Below are 18,615 nucleotides of genomic sequence, written 5' to 3' on the forward strand. Positions count from 1 at the left end.
GTGGAGCAGGAGTATTTTGCTCCATCTTTGCATGGCCAGGTCACTGAACAATATTTAAATACCTTTGAGGTCTGCACACCTCAGGATGGGTAACTGGTGTGCAGGCTGCTCCTGTGAGCCCTGCTGCCTTGCAGGGATGCCGAGCGCAGCATTTTGTCCTAGTTTCAAGTGTGCCTTTTGGTGGGTTATGAAATCCCACTCTTTTGGAAGTGCTCCCCTAGTCATGCTCTGTTTTGGATCCAATCTCTGTTTCACCAGTCCTGAAAATTTGCTTATACTCGGGCATTAAGAGTGGAAAATGGGAGTGCATCAGCAGCTCCTCTTCGTGCTGGACGCTGTGCTTCTGGTTCATGTCCCCATGAGCCAAGAGGGGCTCCTTGCTGTGTTAGGAGCTTGACTGGTCTCTGCTGCAGATAGATCAGTGTCAGGTGTTAGTGGCTGTAGCATCTGGTTTCCTGTGTGCACCCAGGGCGAGCGTGGCCCTGCTCGTGGGGGTGGGCTGAGTGGGCTCAGGCAAGGAAAGAAACTTCACACTCATGTCTTTGGAAACAGCCTGTATGTTGACCTTGCCAGCCAGTCTCTTGATGCAAGTTCTCACTTTGGGGTGAGGTTGGTGGGGTGGGGTTGGGTTGGCTTACCCTCATAACTGTTTTTTAGGCTGCTCCTGTCCTGTTCCTTCATTGGATAACCCTATGGACTGAATCAGACCGCAGTTCAGGAGAGCATCCCTGGCAGTTTGTGCTAATGTACCACTGGCATCCACGGTGCCATGAGGCTACAAGCTCTGCAAGGACCCAGTCCTTCTCCTCCTCCCCACCCCAAGCCTTGTCCTTTCAAAGCATTGACACCATTCATCCTCCACCCTTTGGGCTCCCTTTCTCTCATGCATGGAGCCCTGCACCTTCTCTTTCCGCTGCATCAGGCTGCAGACAGTGGGGAGCAGCTTCCTGAAGTGACAGCCACCCACACCAACCCTGAGGACGGGAGCGTGGTGCTGAGCTCATGTCTGCCGCTGCGAGCTGGAGTCTGCCCTCTTGCTGCCAGCACGGGCAGGCACCCATGAGCTAATCCTTTCCACAGCCAGCGTGGGGGGCGGCAGGGACAAGGCAGGCTCAGTTTTTGGCTGGAAGGTCATCGCCACCACCAGCAGCATCGCTTTCGCATGAGCCTTTTCACAGCCTGGGTTCCCACTGGTGGGAGATGGTGTGGGACGGCCACCATGGTTCCCACCAGCTACTTCATTGAATCGTAGGCTGGGTGGGTTGGAAGGGAACCCAGCCCCCCTGCAGTGAGCAGGGACACCTTGCACTGGATCAGGCTGCCCAGAGTCCCGTCCAGCCTGACCCTGGATGTGTCCAGGGACAGGGCATCCACCACCTCCCTGGGCAGCCTGTCCAGTGTCTCACCACCCTCAGCGTAAAAAGTTTCTTCCTTACATCTAGTCTGGTGACCTCTGAGCAGGATGATCATTGCCTGCCTGTCCAGGTGCCTCTAGTCCCTGAGACAGGAGCATGTGGCAGCAGGGAGGGCAAAGTCTCCCTGGAGTTTGCACATCTGGTGCAGTGGGTGCCCGGTGTGGGCCCTCCTCATGGGTGCTCAGGGAGGGACAGCCAGGTCCCGCTGGGCTCGGGGCGAGCAGGGCTCCTTCCAGCCCACCTGGGCTCTGGGCTCCACTGGCAGGATGGATCAGCCCTGTCTGACACGGGCTCGTTCTCTGCTCAAGACTCGGAGAGGCTACACCCACCCTTAAACAAAATGCACTTAAAATCATATACTTACAACAATTATTAACACTGTTTACTAGACCAAGATCTGCAGTGTTGGAAACATTAAAACCCAGAATATGCAGGAACCACAACGTTATAAACTACCCAGCTTGTGTTTGTTGCAGAAAGAAGGATAAAAAGAAGTCGTCTTCTGCACATCTATCCTCATGTGCATTTTAAAAAAAATCCTCATTACATAGGTTTCATGTGGTGGGTCTGGCCATCCCTAACACATCCTTTTGCAGAACCTCAGCCTTTTCTACAGAGAGGATGGCAGAGTTGCTATATAGGGATTTATGGCATCGCAGACCTGATGGCCACACCTTCTCCCTGATGGTCACAAATACATCCCATGACCAGAAAATGGAACTGCTGGGGCAGGCAAAGCACCTGTCCCCTGCTGCTGTGTTTGCGGTAGGTAGGTAAATTATTAGAAACAACTGATTGTAGTTGAGATAAATTTAGTTCAGCTGCACTGACACTATAAAGGCAGGGGAGTGGGCCCTTCTCCTGCCACCTCCCTGCAGAATGGGGCTTTGCTGCTTGTGTTGGCTGGTTGTGCCTTGAGGGCATGTTGTCTGTGGGTGTTGTTTTCGGCTATCAGTTGCTCCACTGCAAAGTTTAGTTCTAGATAAATCAAGACTATTTCACTGAGTCTGGATGAGTCATAACCACAGGGCAGGAAACTCTTTTATCTTTGGGGCAGCTGGTTTAATATAGATAGATGTTCACTCCTGAACTCTGAGTAATTTCCATCTCTTCGCTTCTCATTAAAAGCAGAGCAGATGAGGGGAAATAGTGAGATGTTTCTGTATGTTGCCTCTGTTTCTACCATCTTTGAGAGAACTTTCTTCAAATTGTGTAGCCTGCCTGCACTGGGTCATTTGCCATATATTTTAATTGGTGATTTATTCGATAATTACAGTAAAAATTCAAAATGCTTTTGTTCCAAAGTACCACTCCTTTTTTTAAGCCTTGATTCTGCAGGCATGGATGGAGCAGGGATCTGCTACAGCAAGGTCTATTCTGGCTTCCAGAGAGGCACTTCTGGGATCTTCCTTCCTTTCCTGATGTGGCAGCACATTGTTGCCCCCTTGGGTGAAGGGGAACCGCAGTAGAATTAGGCTTCTTGTTGACAAGCCTGCTAAAAGAGCTGCCTTTGCCACCAAGCAGCAGCTGGAGGTGGAGAGAGGAGGACTTGGTCAGCATGGAGCTTTTAAACACAAGAGAAAGGGCAAGGTTTTGCTGGAGAGTCTCTCGAGTCACTTCTCTTTCCAAAGTGTGTCCAATAGCACTTTTCTTCTTTGGCTTGGTCCAAGGGTCAGGACTTGCCTTCCTGATTGCCTTTTCCTGCCAGAGTGACCTGCCTGCACAGGCATGGGTGGCTTTTTGCTCCGCCAGTGACAGCAGAGCTGTGTGATGCTTTTCCACACCTTTGATAGCTGGAATCTTATGCATGCCATCTGTAGAGGCTTGTATGTGCCGTATGAGGAGCATCCAGTAGCAGCCATGCCAGGAGCTGCTCCACGTCAACAACGAAATACTTGGTGCTTGGGCTACCACATCTGTAAGCTGAAGACTCTGCCCACAGCTGGGTAAGTCCCAGCGAGCCCAGGGCTGGTTTTCTAGCCCTTCCCTGCGTTGTGCAGGTCTCTCCCCCCATGGTGATGCCCTCCTGCTGTAAAGCTGCTCCCTTTCTTCCCCACCAGAACCAGCAGGACCCCACTGCACAGATCTCCCCAGCCTCCCTGTGGTTGCTCCAGGTGCCTTGCCAGCTGAAGCTCACGTGGCTGGTATTCACTGCCTGTCCCGTCCACAAAGCCCTACACTAAGATAATGCCCATCCCTGGAGGAATCTAGGGCAGCAACTTGACACCGTGGCTTGGACCACACTCGGGACCTCTAAATCCATAAGCTGAAGCCAGTGATAGGAGCGGTTGGCAGGAGCCAACCTCCTCATTGTTTTCTGCTTTTAAATATCACAGTAATAAAAGGTAAAATCATGAAAGGCCTCCTGCAGCCCACTGTGCCTAATCTGAAATCGGGAAGATGAAGAGCATGTAGTGAGGTTGTTATTAATATCCGGCCTCCTGATGATGGCTTTATAAACATCATCATCACAGGCACAGCCTTGTGGTAGCATTCTGGCATGACCTTCTAGACAACTGTTGTGCTTTTTATCACGCTTACCCCTTGCTTGATCTTTAACCAATGAAGCGATACAGGGGAGACCTTGCCCCTAAATATCTGACCTTAGACACAGCGGTATGAAGTCAAAACTGAGAGAAACTGTGTTAAGTGTAGTTGTGCTAAATGCTCTTTAGCCCTGATGCTCCTTGTCTGGGAACTGTGCCACAGGCTATGGCAAGAGGGGGATCAGATGTTTGACGCCAGTGAAAGCCCTCTGTGCTGTAAGGGATGACTCATGGGCAAAAGCCCCACGCAGCAGCACGGCCACGCTTGCACTGAAGCCGGGGACTTTGCCTGCTGGGGATGAGGTCTTGGTGGGGATATGAGGGTCACAGCTCCAGGGAGAGGGGCAGTCCCTCCCTCTGGGAAGCCATCAAAAGATGTCAGCTTTCCTAGTGACTTGTACACATTTATCATGGCCATTTAAAGTAGAAATCAAAATCGGAGTGGAGAAAAGATTTTGTAGCTTAGTCAATGTGGATGGAGCAGGTGAGGAGCAGCTGTGGAGTCTGGGTCTGCTGGTAAGCAGGAGGCTGGAGTTCACTGGTCCCTATCAGGACCTGATGCTGTTTTGGTGCCATTAGAAATAGCCTTCTGTCCATCCCCATTCTCACTTCTCTTTCAGAGGGTGCCCTTTGCTGAAATAAAGGCCCTGAGGAGAGTCACGTACCACGGAGGGCTAAGGGACAGTGATGAGCACAGGAGATGGGTTCCTGCTAGAAGAATGGATGTGGAAAGGATGTGCGAGGCTGTCCCAAACCAGCTGTGTGGTGGGCAGCACTCACCCAGCACAGGACTGGGGGACTCTGTCCCTGTGGCCCCCACGGCTGAGGGGGACTGGGCAACCCATCTCTGCAGAGGCTGGATGGTAGAGACTGGGAGTAAGGAGAGATTTCCTGGTTGTGATGGATGAGGGACTGGTATCAGAGCTGAGCAGCCTGAAGTTGCTTGGGGCATCCCAACTCAAAGACAGTGTGAGGCCAGACCGGGAGCTGGGTCTGGAAGGAAATGTCTCACCCGCAGGGTTCATACGAACCCCTTGGGACCCCCGCAGAGCCAGCAGCAGTGATGGGGAGGAGGAATGGACCAACCTCAGCTGATAACAGGTGGATGAGGACATTGATGGCACAAGCATCCGCCTTGCAGCTGCTCATATTGGTGCTGTGTTGGCACTGCTCTGGCTCTCTTGGGTCATGCCTTGGTCCCGGTCCTGATGCTGCAGATGTGCCTCTGCCTTTTTGGCATGTCTTCCATGCCTCATTGTCCCACTTCTTCTTGCCCTTTCCCAGGTCATCCTCCCCTAAAATGACGCAGCAGATGCGGGACCTGCAGCTGGCACAGGCCAGGAAGCCACCGGGCCCTTCCTCACCAAACGCAGCCAAGAGGCTCTACCGAAACCTGTCAGGGAAATTCCGAGTCAATTACACTTCCTTCGATGAGGGCAGCCTGGTGGGACGGGGCGAGAAGGAGAAGCTCCGCAAGTCCTATGTGGTGAGTGCCTGCTGGCTCCATCCAGCACTGCTGTGGCTGGGAAGGCGGGGATGGGGGTGTCCCTGTGTGGACAATGCTGTCATCTGGGTGGAAGCACAAGAATGTATTAAGTGAGGCTGCCCTGGAGCGAGTTCAGCTGGAGCTGGTCCAGGTGTTTGCTCAGCATCATTCGGTTCTGCCTGCAAAGAGCTGGTGCTCCCAAGCCCTTGGGACCAGGGCATCCCCCTCCTCATTGGGTTTGTGGGATGCTGGTGAGGGACTCTAAGGTGTTTGGTGGGGTGGAGGAGGATACCCCATGCTCAGCCAACCTCTGTTTCTCCTTTCACCCAGTTCCAGAGCAATGCTGCCCTCTTTGAGGCTGTGGAGCTGCAGGATCTAGACAGGGTCCAGGAGCTGCTGAAGCAGTACAGCCCTGAGGAGCTGGACCTCAACACCCCCAACAGCGAGGGGCTGCTGCCCCTGGACATCGCCATCATGACCAACAATGCTCCCATCGCCAGGGCCCTGCTGCAGGCAGGAGCAAAGGAGAGTCCTCACTGTGAGTTGGTGTGCGGAAGCTGTGCCATGCCTATCACCTGGGTCTCCATCTTGGTGGGGTGGAACACCCCAGGCAGTGGGATCTGGGTGGGGAGGTGGTCACTGGGCTCTGGGAAACTGGTACATTCTGTAGCATAGGCTCAAGTGGAGCCATGCTCTTGAGTGGAGCCCAGGAGCAGGACACAGAGGGGAGGACGGAGTGTTGGGGTGGGGACTTGGTGCCAGCAGAGCCTGGGCTTGTTCTAACCACCTTCTCTTCCCTCCTTCTGGCTCCCTGCCCTGGACCCGTGGCCGTGCTCACCCACCCCACAGTTGTAAGCCTGGAGAGCCGCTCACTGCACCTTTCCACGCTGGTGCGGGAAGCAGAGCAGCGCGTCAATGAGCTGACAGCGCAGGTGGTGAATGAGGCGCCCAACGCTGACTGCTCTGAGAAGGAGAAGCAGCTCAAGGCCTGGGAGTGGCGATACCGGCTTTACAAGCGCATGAAGGCAGGGTTTGAGCATGCCCGTGAGTGCCCACAGGAGGGCTTGGAGGGCTGGGGGGCAACCCCACACTGAAGGAAGGAGCAGGGCTGGGTGAGGTCTGGGCACAGGGCTGCACCGGCACCCATCAGATAATCCCCATGCCCTGTAACTGGGACTCGCTGTACGGTTGCACGGGGTTGAGCACTCTGGAAACATGTCCCTGGGAGTGGGGGGAGGCCCAGGAGGGACACTGAGGGGTTCAGGGTGACCATCCTCACTGTAGTGGTCGCTGCCTTCTCTGCCCCCAGGAGTGCCAGATGCCCCCACCAATGTCCACCTCTCCGTGGCCAGCAGCTCCTCGGTGCAGGTGACCTTCTGGGAGCCCCTGAGTGTCAACTCGGCCGTTGTCACCAAGTACAAAGGTAAAGACCGGGGTCTCCACAGCAGTGCAGGGGTCATGTAGCTGTGGCAGGTGCCTTGAGTGTGCCAGTGGGGGGTACTGGGGCGCTCACCCCATGCATGTCACACCAACGTGCTGGAACATGGGCAGTGCTGCCAAGCCGCTGTCAAGCCACCTTTGTGCTCAGGCGCAGGAGTAGCTAGGGCTGCCTGCTGCTGCACAGCCTGGTCACCCCAGATGGCCTGAGCTAGACCAAACCACTGTCCTACACCAAGGCAAAACTTGAGGTGCCACTTGTTTGCTGCCCACTCACACTGCACGCCAGGGGGGAGCTTTGCCATCCTGCCACCCTTGCACCTGTCACCCACTTAAACCAGATATTTTTGGCTTCTGGAAGAATTTCATCCATCCCCAACTAGCGACCTGTTGCTTGAGGGTGCTCACCCCACCTGATGTGGCTTGGTGAGGAGGACTGCAGCTCCCTGTGCCGGTCCCCCCTCTCCCCTGTCTCCCCTGCCTTCATGCTGCTGCCCCTGCTCCCTGTGCAGCTGCGGGCCCCGAGAGGCTGCAGCCAGCCCTGGAAGCCTGTCCCAGCTCCGGGGCCATGTGGCACCTTGGGGTTCTCTTCTGCTTTCAGTGGAGTGGAGCTGTTCCCCCACCTTCTCGCCACCGCTGGGGGAGGCCGTGATTGATAAGCTGAAGAACCTGCACTTCACCATCCGGGGGCTGGTGTCGGTGAGCTCTCAGGGTGCACCACGGGGGTCTGCACTGCGGGGGGAGACCCCACAGCTGGAAGAAGCCGCTGGCCACGGTGCAGTCTGTGGGGTCGTTCCCTTCAGCCAGTGCGGGGAGGGAACGGGGCTTCACTGTGAGCAGGAGGGGTAGGGTTGTGCCGCGGTGCGTGCCATGTTCAGCACAGCCTGCGGGCAGAGCTGGGAGCGTGGGGCCAGGAGAGGCGTCTGTCTGTCCCTGCATGGCCACAGCTGCCCTGGCAGTGGGGAAACTCCTGCACAGGGTGCCTGGGGACTCTCGAGTGAAAGGCAGAATGAGCCCATTCACCGACCGCCTGATTTATCCTCTGTCCACCACCTCGCTCCCGTCACCACCCCTGCTCTTCCTGGGCAATAAATCAGTGGCTCGTTCCTCTGCCACCTGCACAAATCGACCTCTCACGCCGGTCCCGCTGCTCATTGGAGAGAAGGGACCAGCTCTGTCTCCATCCCTGGGAGCCCAGCAAGGTCACAGGCTGGTTGGGTCTGGGGCTCCCTGCTGTTTTATCTCCCTGAGAACCGCAGGGGCCATGCTGCCTGTCAGCTGTCTCCTCCCCGGGGGCTGCCATCCTGTCCCCAGCACACACTGGACCAGTGGAGGGCAGACGGGGCAGGATGGGGACTGTGGTGGGATGGAGCTTGGGATGGGAACACGGGGAGATGCTGGGATGGAGAGGGTTGCCCTTACCAGGGGGTGCAGTGCCAAAGCTCTGGGGCAGGCAGGGACCACTGGCTCGAGAAGCAGGGAAAGCCCTCAATGTAGGTAGAGGAGCTTAGCCCAGGCAGTGATGCCAGAGCCCAGGAGCTGCTGTTAGGGCAGGAGCTGTCCTGGTGCCTGGCAGAATGGGGCTTGAGTTGAGCCCAGAGCAGTGCCGCTGCAAGGAGCTGGCCCAAGCCCATCAATCATGCTTTCAGAGCTGCTTCACAGGCTTCTGTCCGCCTTCGTGAGTGCCTGGAGGCTTTGCAACATCTGGCAGCTTGACTGGGCTTTAATCAGAGACCTTTAATCACTGTCGCCATGCCACAAGCCCTCAACAGCACTGGGCCAGCTCCATGTCTCCTTGCACGTCGCAGCAGGAAGGCAGCACCTGACCCTCCAGGCTGTGGAAGCCCCATGTCTTTGGGGTCAGCACATCTCCTGGCAAGGGGCACTTGCAATGTCCCATCCTTTGCTTCCCCCCAGAACCACCCACCCGGGCCGTGGGACTCTCTAGTGTCTGATAACAAGAGCTTTGTACAGCTAGGGAAGGTCAGAGCCAGTGGGCTGTGGGCTCCCAGTTTAGTACTGCTTGTGGTGTACTGGTGTACTGGGCTGGGGGGAATCGTACCCCTGCATGCCGAGCCGGAAGAAGTGCCGGTGCACTGATGTGGCTTCCCTCCTTGCAGGGCACAGCTTACTACGTTCAGGTGTCTGCTTATAACATGAAGGGCTGGGGTCCCCCGCAAGCCTCCGTGCCCCCTTTCGCCATCCCTTCCAGTAAGTACCAGTGGGAATGCCTGCGGTATCTGGCACTGGCTGCAGGGCAGAGGTGGGGAGGTGACAGCTCCTTGTGCCACCTGGGGGTCCCTCTCACTGCTGGGATGGGGTCTAGTGGGCCTGGGAGCAGAGGCAGCATCTGGGTCTCAGGCCAGGCAGGGAGGCTGCGCCCGGGGGTCCAGGTTTCTGCCTCCAGGTAACAGGAGCTTTGCCAAATACTGATTTTTCAAGCTGAAATCCTCCTGGCTGCCTGATAAAGGCTGAGCACTTTTAGACCACGTGGATCAGCTCATCATAAGGAGGAAGCTAGGAGAGCGGATGTTGTGCTTTCTCAGTTCAAAGGAGAGCAATGCAGCCATCTCCTCTGTAGGAAGGAAAAACATCCCTGTGTTTTTTAGCAGAGGTTCGTAACAGTGCGGGGCAGCTTTTGGGAGGGGTCAGTCCCTACTGCTCAGTGACATCTGCCCCAAAGTGGCCAAGCTTGTGCAAAACCACAATTGGCATACGCTGAGGGGAGATGTGGTGGGATGCCCCAACTCAGCCCCTGGAGGTGCCCTCCCAGTCCTGGGTGGCAGTGGGCCTGGAGTCCTCCCTGTGCCACCACATGCTCTTACCCATCCAGCCCAGCCCCAGGGACCTGCATTCCCTGGCATCGAGCTGGGATGGGGGTCACAAGCCCCACCAGAGACCAGCTGTGAGCTGTCAGCACTCTCCTCCCCACGCTGGCACCAGGGCAAGTAGGGGAAGAAAAGCCACCCTATGTCACACAAGTCACCCCAGGGTGCTAGGGGAGACAGGCCAGGAGGACTGAACTGGAAGGAGCAGCCCCAGAAGGTGAAGCTCAGGGCTGAGCAATCTCTGAGGTGGCCTCTGCCCCTCGCCACCTGTCCCAAAGTGGGTGTCCGCTGTGTGGCAGTCCCACAGGATCAGCACTGGTGGATGTGTGAGGAGCAGCCCCCCGCACACCTGGGGAGGTGGAGGCTGAGCCCAGCCTGACGGGCAGGCAGCAGGGTGGTGGGCACGTGGCCCCTGCCACCGCGCTTGCAGGCAGTGAGGGACCGAGCGTGCTGCTGCACGTGAGCAGCAAATGCACCGCATATGGGTCAAGGTGCAGGTCTGGCAGCACATGAACAGCAGTGGGGCCAGAGATGTGCAGCCACCGTGCATAGCTCTAGCTGTGGATACGGCAAGTGCTATACTGGTATGGAAAGGTGCAAAAATATATTTGCATGTATATGAGTGCATATAGTGAGCCTATGTGTGCACTCCATCGCCCTGGCTTTACCCTGTCCTGGCAGCGGGTGTTGGTCATGTCTGCACCCACTTTAAAGCCCCTTTGCGGTCCTGAATGTGTCACACTCCCTGTGACCAAGATCCATGCATCACTGATACTGTGAGTCTGAAGTAAATCAGACATGAGTGAGATTTATTTATTTTTATCTCCATTAATATTTCTTCCTTCAGTAAAGATCCTTCCCTGGCCCAGCAGAATATAGTCAGGCACCTCCCTGGGTGTTTTTAAAGCTCCTAAAAATAGTGGCAAGCCCCAGCCAAAGTTAACAGAGCTGAACTTTCCATGGAAAACAGCAGCAGGCAGGACACAGGGGGTGTTTAAAGCAATTAATGTAAAGCTAACGTAGAAGCGCCGGTGGGTCCCCAGCCCTTCTTCCAGTCCTGCTGCTGTCTCGCAATGGGTGGAACTGGCAGGAGAGCTTATTTATGTGTTTGCCGAGGTGAGCCCAACTCTCTGCACTCGCCTGGGGAAAGCTGCAGCTCCGGGGAAGACCTGGAGGAAGACACTGGAAAGAATTTTATTTTTTAAGGCCAGCGAAGTGTGGCAGCAACAGACGGGACCTTGTTCTTTCCCTCTGCCGCATCCTTGCTGTGCTGTGGGGTGGCCAGTGGCCATGGGGTGCTGTGCAGAGCTGGGGTGGTCCTGGGAAGAGTGGCACAAAACTGGGCATCTCCCAAAGCCTAGCCCACCCAGAGGTGCCCAGCACCCACGACTGCTGCTGTGCCTGTGGGACACCCAGGTCGGGTACCAGGAGGTGACGTGACATGGGGAGGAGGGTGCAGAAACCATTTTTGCCCCCAGGCCAAGGGGTGCTGGGGGTGATGCTGGTCTATGCCCCACAGACTGGCGGGAGTATGATGGCCGCGCCCCACGGAGAAGGGGACAAGCTGAAGCTCTGGACCACCTGCTGGGGCAGGTGAAGACTGTCCACCAGCACTGTGTTTGCCACGGTGAGTGCATGTCATGCCAGGGTTGTGGCATGGTCCAGGGGGCTGGGGTGGTGCTGGGAATAGATCTATCCCATGGATGAGCGTAGCAGGGAGACAGCTCAGGCAGTGGAGACCTTGGCAGAGCCTTCCCACCGGGCTGGCATGCTGTGCCACAGGCTGCTGGTACACCTCTTCATCTCCTGCTGCAGCATCCTCTGCTCTCTGCTCCCCAGAGCCCTGCAAGAACCAACCCCAGAGCAGGAAGCACTCTGTCTCCAAGAGCCTCAAGCACCTCTTCCACCCTGGCAGCAAGTTTCTAAAGACACTGAAGCGGTGAGAGGCTGGTGCGCGGGGGTGATGATAAGACCTTCCCCAGCAGGGACATAGGGCTGTGCATCCTGGGTACAGCTGGGAGCTGTGCATGCAAGGTGGGGGCTGGGCATGCTCAGAGGTAGGTCCTTGCCTGCAGTAAGCTGGTGGTGTCAGTGGAGATGGGTCCCAGTGCCCAGAAATCGGTTTCTCCTTGGTGTTTCTATTTGGGCTGGCCAAATTGCACCTGTACCCAGATCCCTGCACCATCTCTGAGTGCCACACAGCACCTTCCCCTCCTCGAACCCCACCACCTTTCCACCGCCCACCTTCACACTTGGCATCCAGGTACCCCAGTGTGTCTCCTGCACAAGCCTGGCCCCATTGTCCTCCCTTGTGTGGGCTGTGGCATCGGCCAGGCTTGCCTTGCTGGCAGCGTCATGTTCCTGTTCCTGCTCCTGTACGGGCCGTGTGCCTCTTCTGCCATGGGCTGTTGGAGGGGAGCTGAGACCTGGGGCAGCACATGTTGTCTGCCCTTGGGAGAGGGACCCTTTGGGAAATGAAGCTGGTAGCTGTGGGCAACACTGAAGTCTGCCATCCCTCCCATGCAGGGGCCTCTACCTGACAGCCATCTTCTACAAGGATGATAACATCCTGGTGACCCATGAAGACCAGATCCCCTTGGTGGAGATTGACGACACCTACTCGTGCCTGCTTATGCAGGATTTTCTCTGGTTCACCAAGGTGGGTGGCCCAGGGACCTTGTGCTGTGCGCTGGGGCATGCAGCAATGTGTCTCCTGACACATCTCTCTCTGCCTGGCCACCACCCTGGGTGCTGCTGAGATGATGACCGCCAACCCGGCCACTATGTCCTCAGGGGTGTCACCATCTGCAGAACACCCTCATTGCAGCACCTTCCCTGGCGCTGCCCATGCAGGCAGAAGTGCCTGTCATGCGTGGGGCGCTGCGGGGCACTCGCTGGGGCTGACTGGGTCCGATATGGGGCTGGGAGCAGAGTCGGGGACCCTCCATGGGCACAAAGTGAGCATGAGCTACTCCAGCTGTTCGCACCAGACAACACATCTGACAGCGCCTGGGCTGTGCCATTGCCCTTGCACACTCCACAGGGCAGAGCACTGACAGCCAGCAGCAGCCAAGGATGCCAGGGTGAGCCAGGCAGGCATCACACACCACTGCTGCCTTCGACTGGCAGCGGCTTCTCCTGCATCCCGGGCGCTGGGGCTTGGCAGCACAGGCAGCTGCAGGCTTGCTGCTCACCAGGGCTCAGCACGGACCAACAAACCAGGGAACGGCATTTCCACCCCAGCTCCTGGAAGCCCAAAGGTGGGCGATGGACCGGCGCCGCGCTGGGCAGGCTGTGTGCCATGATGGGTGGGCGATGGACCAGTGCCACGCTGGGCAGGCTGCGTGCCGCGACGGGTGGGCGCTGCCTCTCCGTAGGGATGCCAGTGGCTTCTCAGCTGTTTAACTGCTTCACCGCAGCATCCTGCCATGGCAGCTCTGCCTCCGTTTTAGAGAGCAGGATGTGCAGGGTGCTGCTGCCAGGTCCTCTGCTGTCAGGAAGCTTAGTGAGAGGGCAGGTGGGCAGCTCAGGGCCAAAATTTTTTGCTGGATGGTCCTTATCTACTGAGGGAGAAGGCTGTCTTCTCCCTTCTTCTCTTGGCTATTTTCTACTCAAAATTAAGAAAGTCTCAGTCCTAGATGCAGATGGATAACTGAGTGGACACAGCGTGATGCTTCCCTCAGGTAAAGGCTCTGGAGGCATTTTGGGGTGCCTTTGGCACAGGAAATTGCACCCCTGCTGTGAGGCAGTATGTGCCCATGCACATTCCTAACCCAGCTCAAACAGAAAGGCAAATAGATTTCCCCCAGACACCTTTGTGTGAACCAGCTGTGGGCAGCGGCAGCTGGTGGTGATGGCTCTTTGCTGTGCTGCAGGTATCGTGCATGTGGGATGAGATCCTGTGGCTGCGGCAGTGTGTCACCGTCTCCCAGTCGTCCTGCTCCTGCATCCTGCAGACGCGCTTCAAGATGCTCCTGGCCATCTCGCAAATGCAGGTGAGAGCAGGCCTGGGCAGGGAGTGAGTGCTTTTTTGGGGGCACTGTGGGCTGGGCTCCCTTAGGAGCAGCACATGGATGCACCACAGGCAGGAAAACCCCAGGCTCTGCTTATCCTGCCCAAAGTTCAATCAGTGGCAGGCCTGGGTCCTGCCTTGTCCTACCTGGCAGGACCCTGGTCATGGGGCAATGAGGTGTCAGGCTTCATGGCAATCTCGTGCAGAAGAGCTGGGGGCTGTCAGAGAGTGCTTTGCCAGGCAGGCTGGTTTCCAGCAGGCAGCTGCCAGTCATATCCCAGCTGCCCAGACCCACAGAGCACTGTGCTTCGAGGATGTCCCCTGACTTTCTGCATTCTCCTGCCTTCCCATCCCATCGCACAGGGGCTGCTGGGCATCCAGGACCTGGGACAGGTCTTCTTTGAGCCCGTCAAAGACAAGCAGGGCAATATCCTCATCGTCACCCTGAAGGAGGTGAAGACCAACCAGACCTTCGAAAGCGTCCGCTGGGTTCCCATCTGCAAGCTGCAGACCAGCCGCAAGTCTGTGTCCTCCCCGGAGGAGCCCACTGCTCTGGACACACTGCTGATCTCCATCCAGGTGCTGCTCTGGTGCCATTGTGGTAGGGGATTGCAGTGGGCTCTGTTGTGGGACCACCAGCGCTCCCTGCTCCCCCTCAAGCTGGAAAGGCCACAGCAGAGCCTGGGCCACCAAGGGTTCAGCCCTGGCTGTGGGTAGAAGGGGGAGCAGAGCCCAACTACCCTGCAAAAATCCTGTTGCTTTGAGGGGAGGCGTCAGGCTGGTGCCGGATTCATCCCAGCAGCACTGGATTGTACTTGCTCTACTACTTCCCATCCACTGGCTGGGCAGGTTGTGCCACGGGAGGGCATGAGAAAGCCCTGCTGCGAGGGCTTGCTCTACCCAGCAGTGCCTTTCTCCTCAGGACAAGTTGGCTTACCACCAGCGGAGCAGCCATGCCCTCTCCCCGGGGCTCTACCTGGGCTACTTGAAGCTGTGCAGTGCTGTGGATCAGATCCGAGTGCTGGTGCCGGAGAGGGTCCCCAACATCCTGTGCCATGTCAAGATTCGCTCCAACCCCAACATCTCCAGGTGGGGCTTGCAGGGCAGCTCGCCTGGAGCAGCCAGGCTCCTCTGTGCCACCTAGCCTAAGAGCACCTATCACCTCCTGCTTCTGCTCTCAGGCTCCTGGCAGCCATGTAATATTCCCTCTCAGCTCTGCTGCCTGCTGTGCAGGAGAGCCTGGAGCTGGAGCAAATGCAAGGTCCCTTCTACCTCTGCAGTTCACACACCCCTTGGGGTGCCGCACCATCTGGGGGAGGAACAGCTGAGCAAACACAGCTCTTGCCCCAATTGCATGTTCAGATCCACCCTGAGCTGCTCCTTCCTTCATGTGTGTCTCTGTCCTCCAGGGAGGAATGGGAATGGCTGCAAAAGATGGCCAGCGTGGAGGAGCCTGTTCCTGCAGAGCCAGAGGCTGAGACCTCCCAGAACCACTTGTTCCAGGAGCTCCAAGTGGCCATCAAGGAGCTGATGACCCTGGTCAACATCCCGTTGCAAGAGGTATGGGCAGGTGCCAAGGTCTGGGGAGGAGGGAGGGGAAGAGGCTGTGCAGCACCACGTTGGTCACTGTGGCAGGCAGGGTACCACAGCCCCAGTCCCTCTTTAGGGGCCTGAAGCATTGATGAGAATTTAGTCCCATGCAAATAGAAGGCACGTGGTGGACAGCCAACATCTGAAGCATCTGCCTGCCCAGGGACAGTGTCCACGGGAGCTGTTTGTCTTACCCTCATCTGTACCTCCGAAGCAAGGACAGTGAATCTGGGTTTGCATTAGAGTCATGTGGTTTGGTCCTGGGTTCAGCCCTTGCAGCATGAGACCAGCCCAGCTCTGCCCCTCCAAAGTGGGATGGTCCTGGCCAGTGGTGGGATGGAGCTGCAACCCCCTGGGCCAGACTGCATGGGGAGAAATCCCTCCTCCACCATGCTGACTATTTGCTGGGAGGGTGCCCACCGGCCCTAGTGCCAGACACGTGCTTCTGGCCGGGCAGCTGTAAGGGCACCCCTCTGAGCAGGGCTGAGGCCATCACTGGTGGCACTTCTTCTGCGACCCTGTCATATTCACTTTGACTAGTAATTTGGAGACTTTTTGGAGAAATAAGACAGAAAGGCAGATGTGCAGATTATGCCAGAAGCAAGCAGTGTCTGGTTGTGTGCTGAAGCAGCAGTGTCCCCTGTCTGCAGCTGGTCCCTGAGGACTCCTCTGTGGATGAGGACTTGGTGGGGGGCCCACTAGGTGAGGTTTTCAGCTGTGACCTGCAAAAAAATGTGTCTTCTTGCAGGCCAAAGATTTCCGTCTGTACAGCCAAGAGGTGCTGGACTTTGGGGGCCAGGTCTCCTTCCTGCTGCTGCTGCCTCCGTCGGATGATGTCTGCACAGCTCCAGGGCAGAACAACCCCTACACCCCTCGTTCTGGCTTCCTCACACTGCCGTTACAGATCTTCGAGCTAGGTGAGGAAAGGGAATGCCAGAACCCAGCCTTGCTGGTCTCTTTGTTCTCTGAGACCACCTGAGAGACAGGCAGCGGGGTGGGCTGGAGCTTCCCCAGGAGAGGAGGGATGGGTAAAGGGGGATGCTGAGGGCTGTCCACGCAAGCTAGAGGACAGCGTTGCCTCCTCCCTGTGTTGGGTGAGTGGGGAGGAGCCTGCAGAGCATCCACAGCAAGGGACGTGATATTTTTCATTCCCCCATCTCTTTTTACCTCTCCTCAGTCCACTTCTTCACATACGACCGGGAGTTTATCACCCAGTACTGCCAGGTGTCAGCCCTCCTGGAGCTGGAGTCGCTCCTCTCTCAGCAGAGCCTCAGGGAGGCATTCTCTGATGCTGAGCTCTCCACCGCGAAGCAGAGGCACCAGCAGGTTCAGGACTACATACAGGTACACGGAGTGGGAGTGCGCTGGGAGGGAGCCAGGCTCAGCAGTGCCTGTGGGATGTGGCCAGAGCAGTCATGCCCTGGATGAGCTGCAGGAGCATCCGCACTGGGGCTGTTCACTGCTTTTGGTGGCTGTGACCCCACGGCACTTCTCTGGTGTGGCAGATGGGTAGCAGCAGACAGGGCTTTGTCTAGCAACTTCGTGCTGCAACAGTCAAATTAAAAATGCTGATTAGAGAGCCAAAGGCTCCTGCTCTGCAGCTCTCCACCTTGGTAGAAAAGGGCCTAGAAGTGCTCTTGGGATGGACGTGCAAAAGAGCACCTCAGGCTGCCCCTTTTCCCAGTACCCCTGCCTGCAGCAGGCAGGTCCTGCTGAACCAGCAGCCGCTGGTGGTCAAAGCAGCATCTTCCCACCTGAGAGCACTTTCTTGGGATTCTCTGGCTTGAGAATTCCCCCAGAGCTTTCACCTCTGGTGAAAGGTGTCTGAGGAGACCCTGTGTTTTGCTGTGGGGCTTTTTTGTTGCTTGCTTTTTGAAAGGGATCCTTCATTTCCTATTCTGGCAGCAAATGGAGGAGATCTGGCGTGAGATGCGCTGGATTATGGATGCCCTGCAACACGCCCGGTACAAGCAGCCCTCCTGTGGGGTGTCTCTCAGTGGCTTCCTCAGCGAGGCTGGCGGTGCAACAAAGGAGAAAACCCAATCCACCTCGTCCCACCTCGACTACCTTCCCTCCCCAGCACCCTCGCCAGAGACAAGCCGTAAGCTCAACTCGGGTAAGGACCCAACTTTGCAAAGCTCCTGCTAGGTGGGCTCAGGGGCTGCCCGGGCTCAGGGGGGGCAGGAGCTGCTCTGGCTGGCTGCACTGTGGCATCGCAGGCTGAGCGAGTGTCAGGAGTATGGGCAGGGCAATCAGTCTTGACTGGGGCAGAACCTGCTCTGCCTGCGCCTTGGCAAGCACAGCACAGGTGTGTGGCAAGGGGGTAAACACTTGGGAGCTGCCTTGGACTCTGCCTGGTGTAAACCCTCTGCCAGGGCTGTCAACAGCAAGCCTGAGCCCCTCTTTGTTTCTCTTACACTCCTCACAGACTCACATGGGCTGTCAGATGAGGAGGGCTCCTCAGAGGTGTTCCTGGCCACCGACAGTGACTATGACTCCAGCAGGGCACAGAGCCCGAAGGAGCTTGACCTGGTGTACTCCTCCTCTGGGCCCGAATGCTGCAGCAGGAGAGTTGCCCGCACCCTGCGGGACAGTGCCCCCGATGTCCTGCAGACCCACGAGCTCAAGACCCCACCACCGCCGCCACCACCACCACCGCTGGAGGAGCCCCGGCCGCCCCCTGAGCTCTACGACAGCGACTTCGTCCTGCCCAGCCGACAGATTGAGCTGCTGCGCATCACGGAGAAGCGGCAGGCTTACTGCGTTCGGACCAGCAGCCTGGACTTCCCCAAACCGCTCTGCCAGGTGGCCAGAAAGTCCTGCCCTGGCTCCGTCGACAGCTCCCCGACGGAGAGCAGGACCGTGGGCCACTGCAGCCAGCTCAGGCTGGGGACTGGCTCGACACGCAGCCCCGAGCGTGGCCGGGGTGGGCAGGGCTCTGAGCCTGTCTTCCGGACGCGCTCAGCCGAGTGGACTCAGAACTTCCAAGAGCAGCTGGAGCAGCCTGGGTGCTCGGCCAACCGAGGGAAGAAGCCGGGCTCTGTCGCCTTGCAGGTCTGCCCTCAGTACGAAACTGGACTCTCCAAAGAGGCCAGTGTCAAGGTACCAGAGCCTGCGAAGGGCAGCATTGCGCTTCTGCCATGCCCGGACAAAAAGGGCTGGCAGGGTGGGGAGGCAAGCAGCAGGGTGTCGTGTGCCCCTTGCCTGTCACTGCCCTCTCCATCCTCCACTGTCCCAGGGGTGAGGTCCTCTGGAAAGCCACAGCCCTCCTGCCCTGAGTCCCTCTGTCCCTGCAGTAGTC

General features: G+C 57.4%; 1 protein-coding gene across 1 annotated transcript in view; it reads left to right on the forward strand.

The window, feature by feature from the left end:
* LOC121087985 (ankyrin repeat and fibronectin type-III domain-containing protein 1-like) overlaps window positions 1-18,615 on the forward strand; it is a 41,220-nt gene that overhangs the window by 19,594 nt on the left and 3,011 nt on the right. The window contains exons 2-18 of the mRNA XM_040593558.1: window positions 5,246-5,447; window positions 5,778-5,985; window positions 6,297-6,491; window positions 6,757-6,870; window positions 7,486-7,583; window positions 9,005-9,095; window positions 11,232-11,339; window positions 11,552-11,651; window positions 12,239-12,371; window positions 13,588-13,707; window positions 14,088-14,303; window positions 14,647-14,813; window positions 15,134-15,284; window positions 16,063-16,231; window positions 16,492-16,658; window positions 17,220-17,430; window positions 17,743-18,416. Coding sequence (XP_040449492.1) covers window positions 5,262-5,447; window positions 5,778-5,985; window positions 6,297-6,491; window positions 6,757-6,870; window positions 7,486-7,583; window positions 9,005-9,095; window positions 11,232-11,339; window positions 11,552-11,651; window positions 12,239-12,371; window positions 13,588-13,707; window positions 14,088-14,303; window positions 14,647-14,813; window positions 15,134-15,284; window positions 16,063-16,231; window positions 16,492-16,658; window positions 17,220-17,430; window positions 17,743-18,416 — 3,108 coding nt within the window. The 5' untranslated portion in view covers window positions 5,246-5,261. The remainder of the gene's footprint in view (window positions 1-5,245; window positions 5,448-5,777; window positions 5,986-6,296; window positions 6,492-6,756; window positions 6,871-7,485; window positions 7,584-9,004; window positions 9,096-11,231; window positions 11,340-11,551; window positions 11,652-12,238; window positions 12,372-13,587; window positions 13,708-14,087; window positions 14,304-14,646; window positions 14,814-15,133; window positions 15,285-16,062; window positions 16,232-16,491; window positions 16,659-17,219; window positions 17,431-17,742; window positions 18,417-18,615) is intronic.

Source organism: Falco naumanni, chromosome 4 (assembly GCF_017639655.2).
Source record: "Falco naumanni isolate bFalNau1 chromosome 4, bFalNau1.pat, whole genome shotgun sequence".
NCBI classification, from domain to species: Eukaryota; Metazoa; Chordata; class Aves; order Falconiformes; family Falconidae; genus Falco; species Falco naumanni.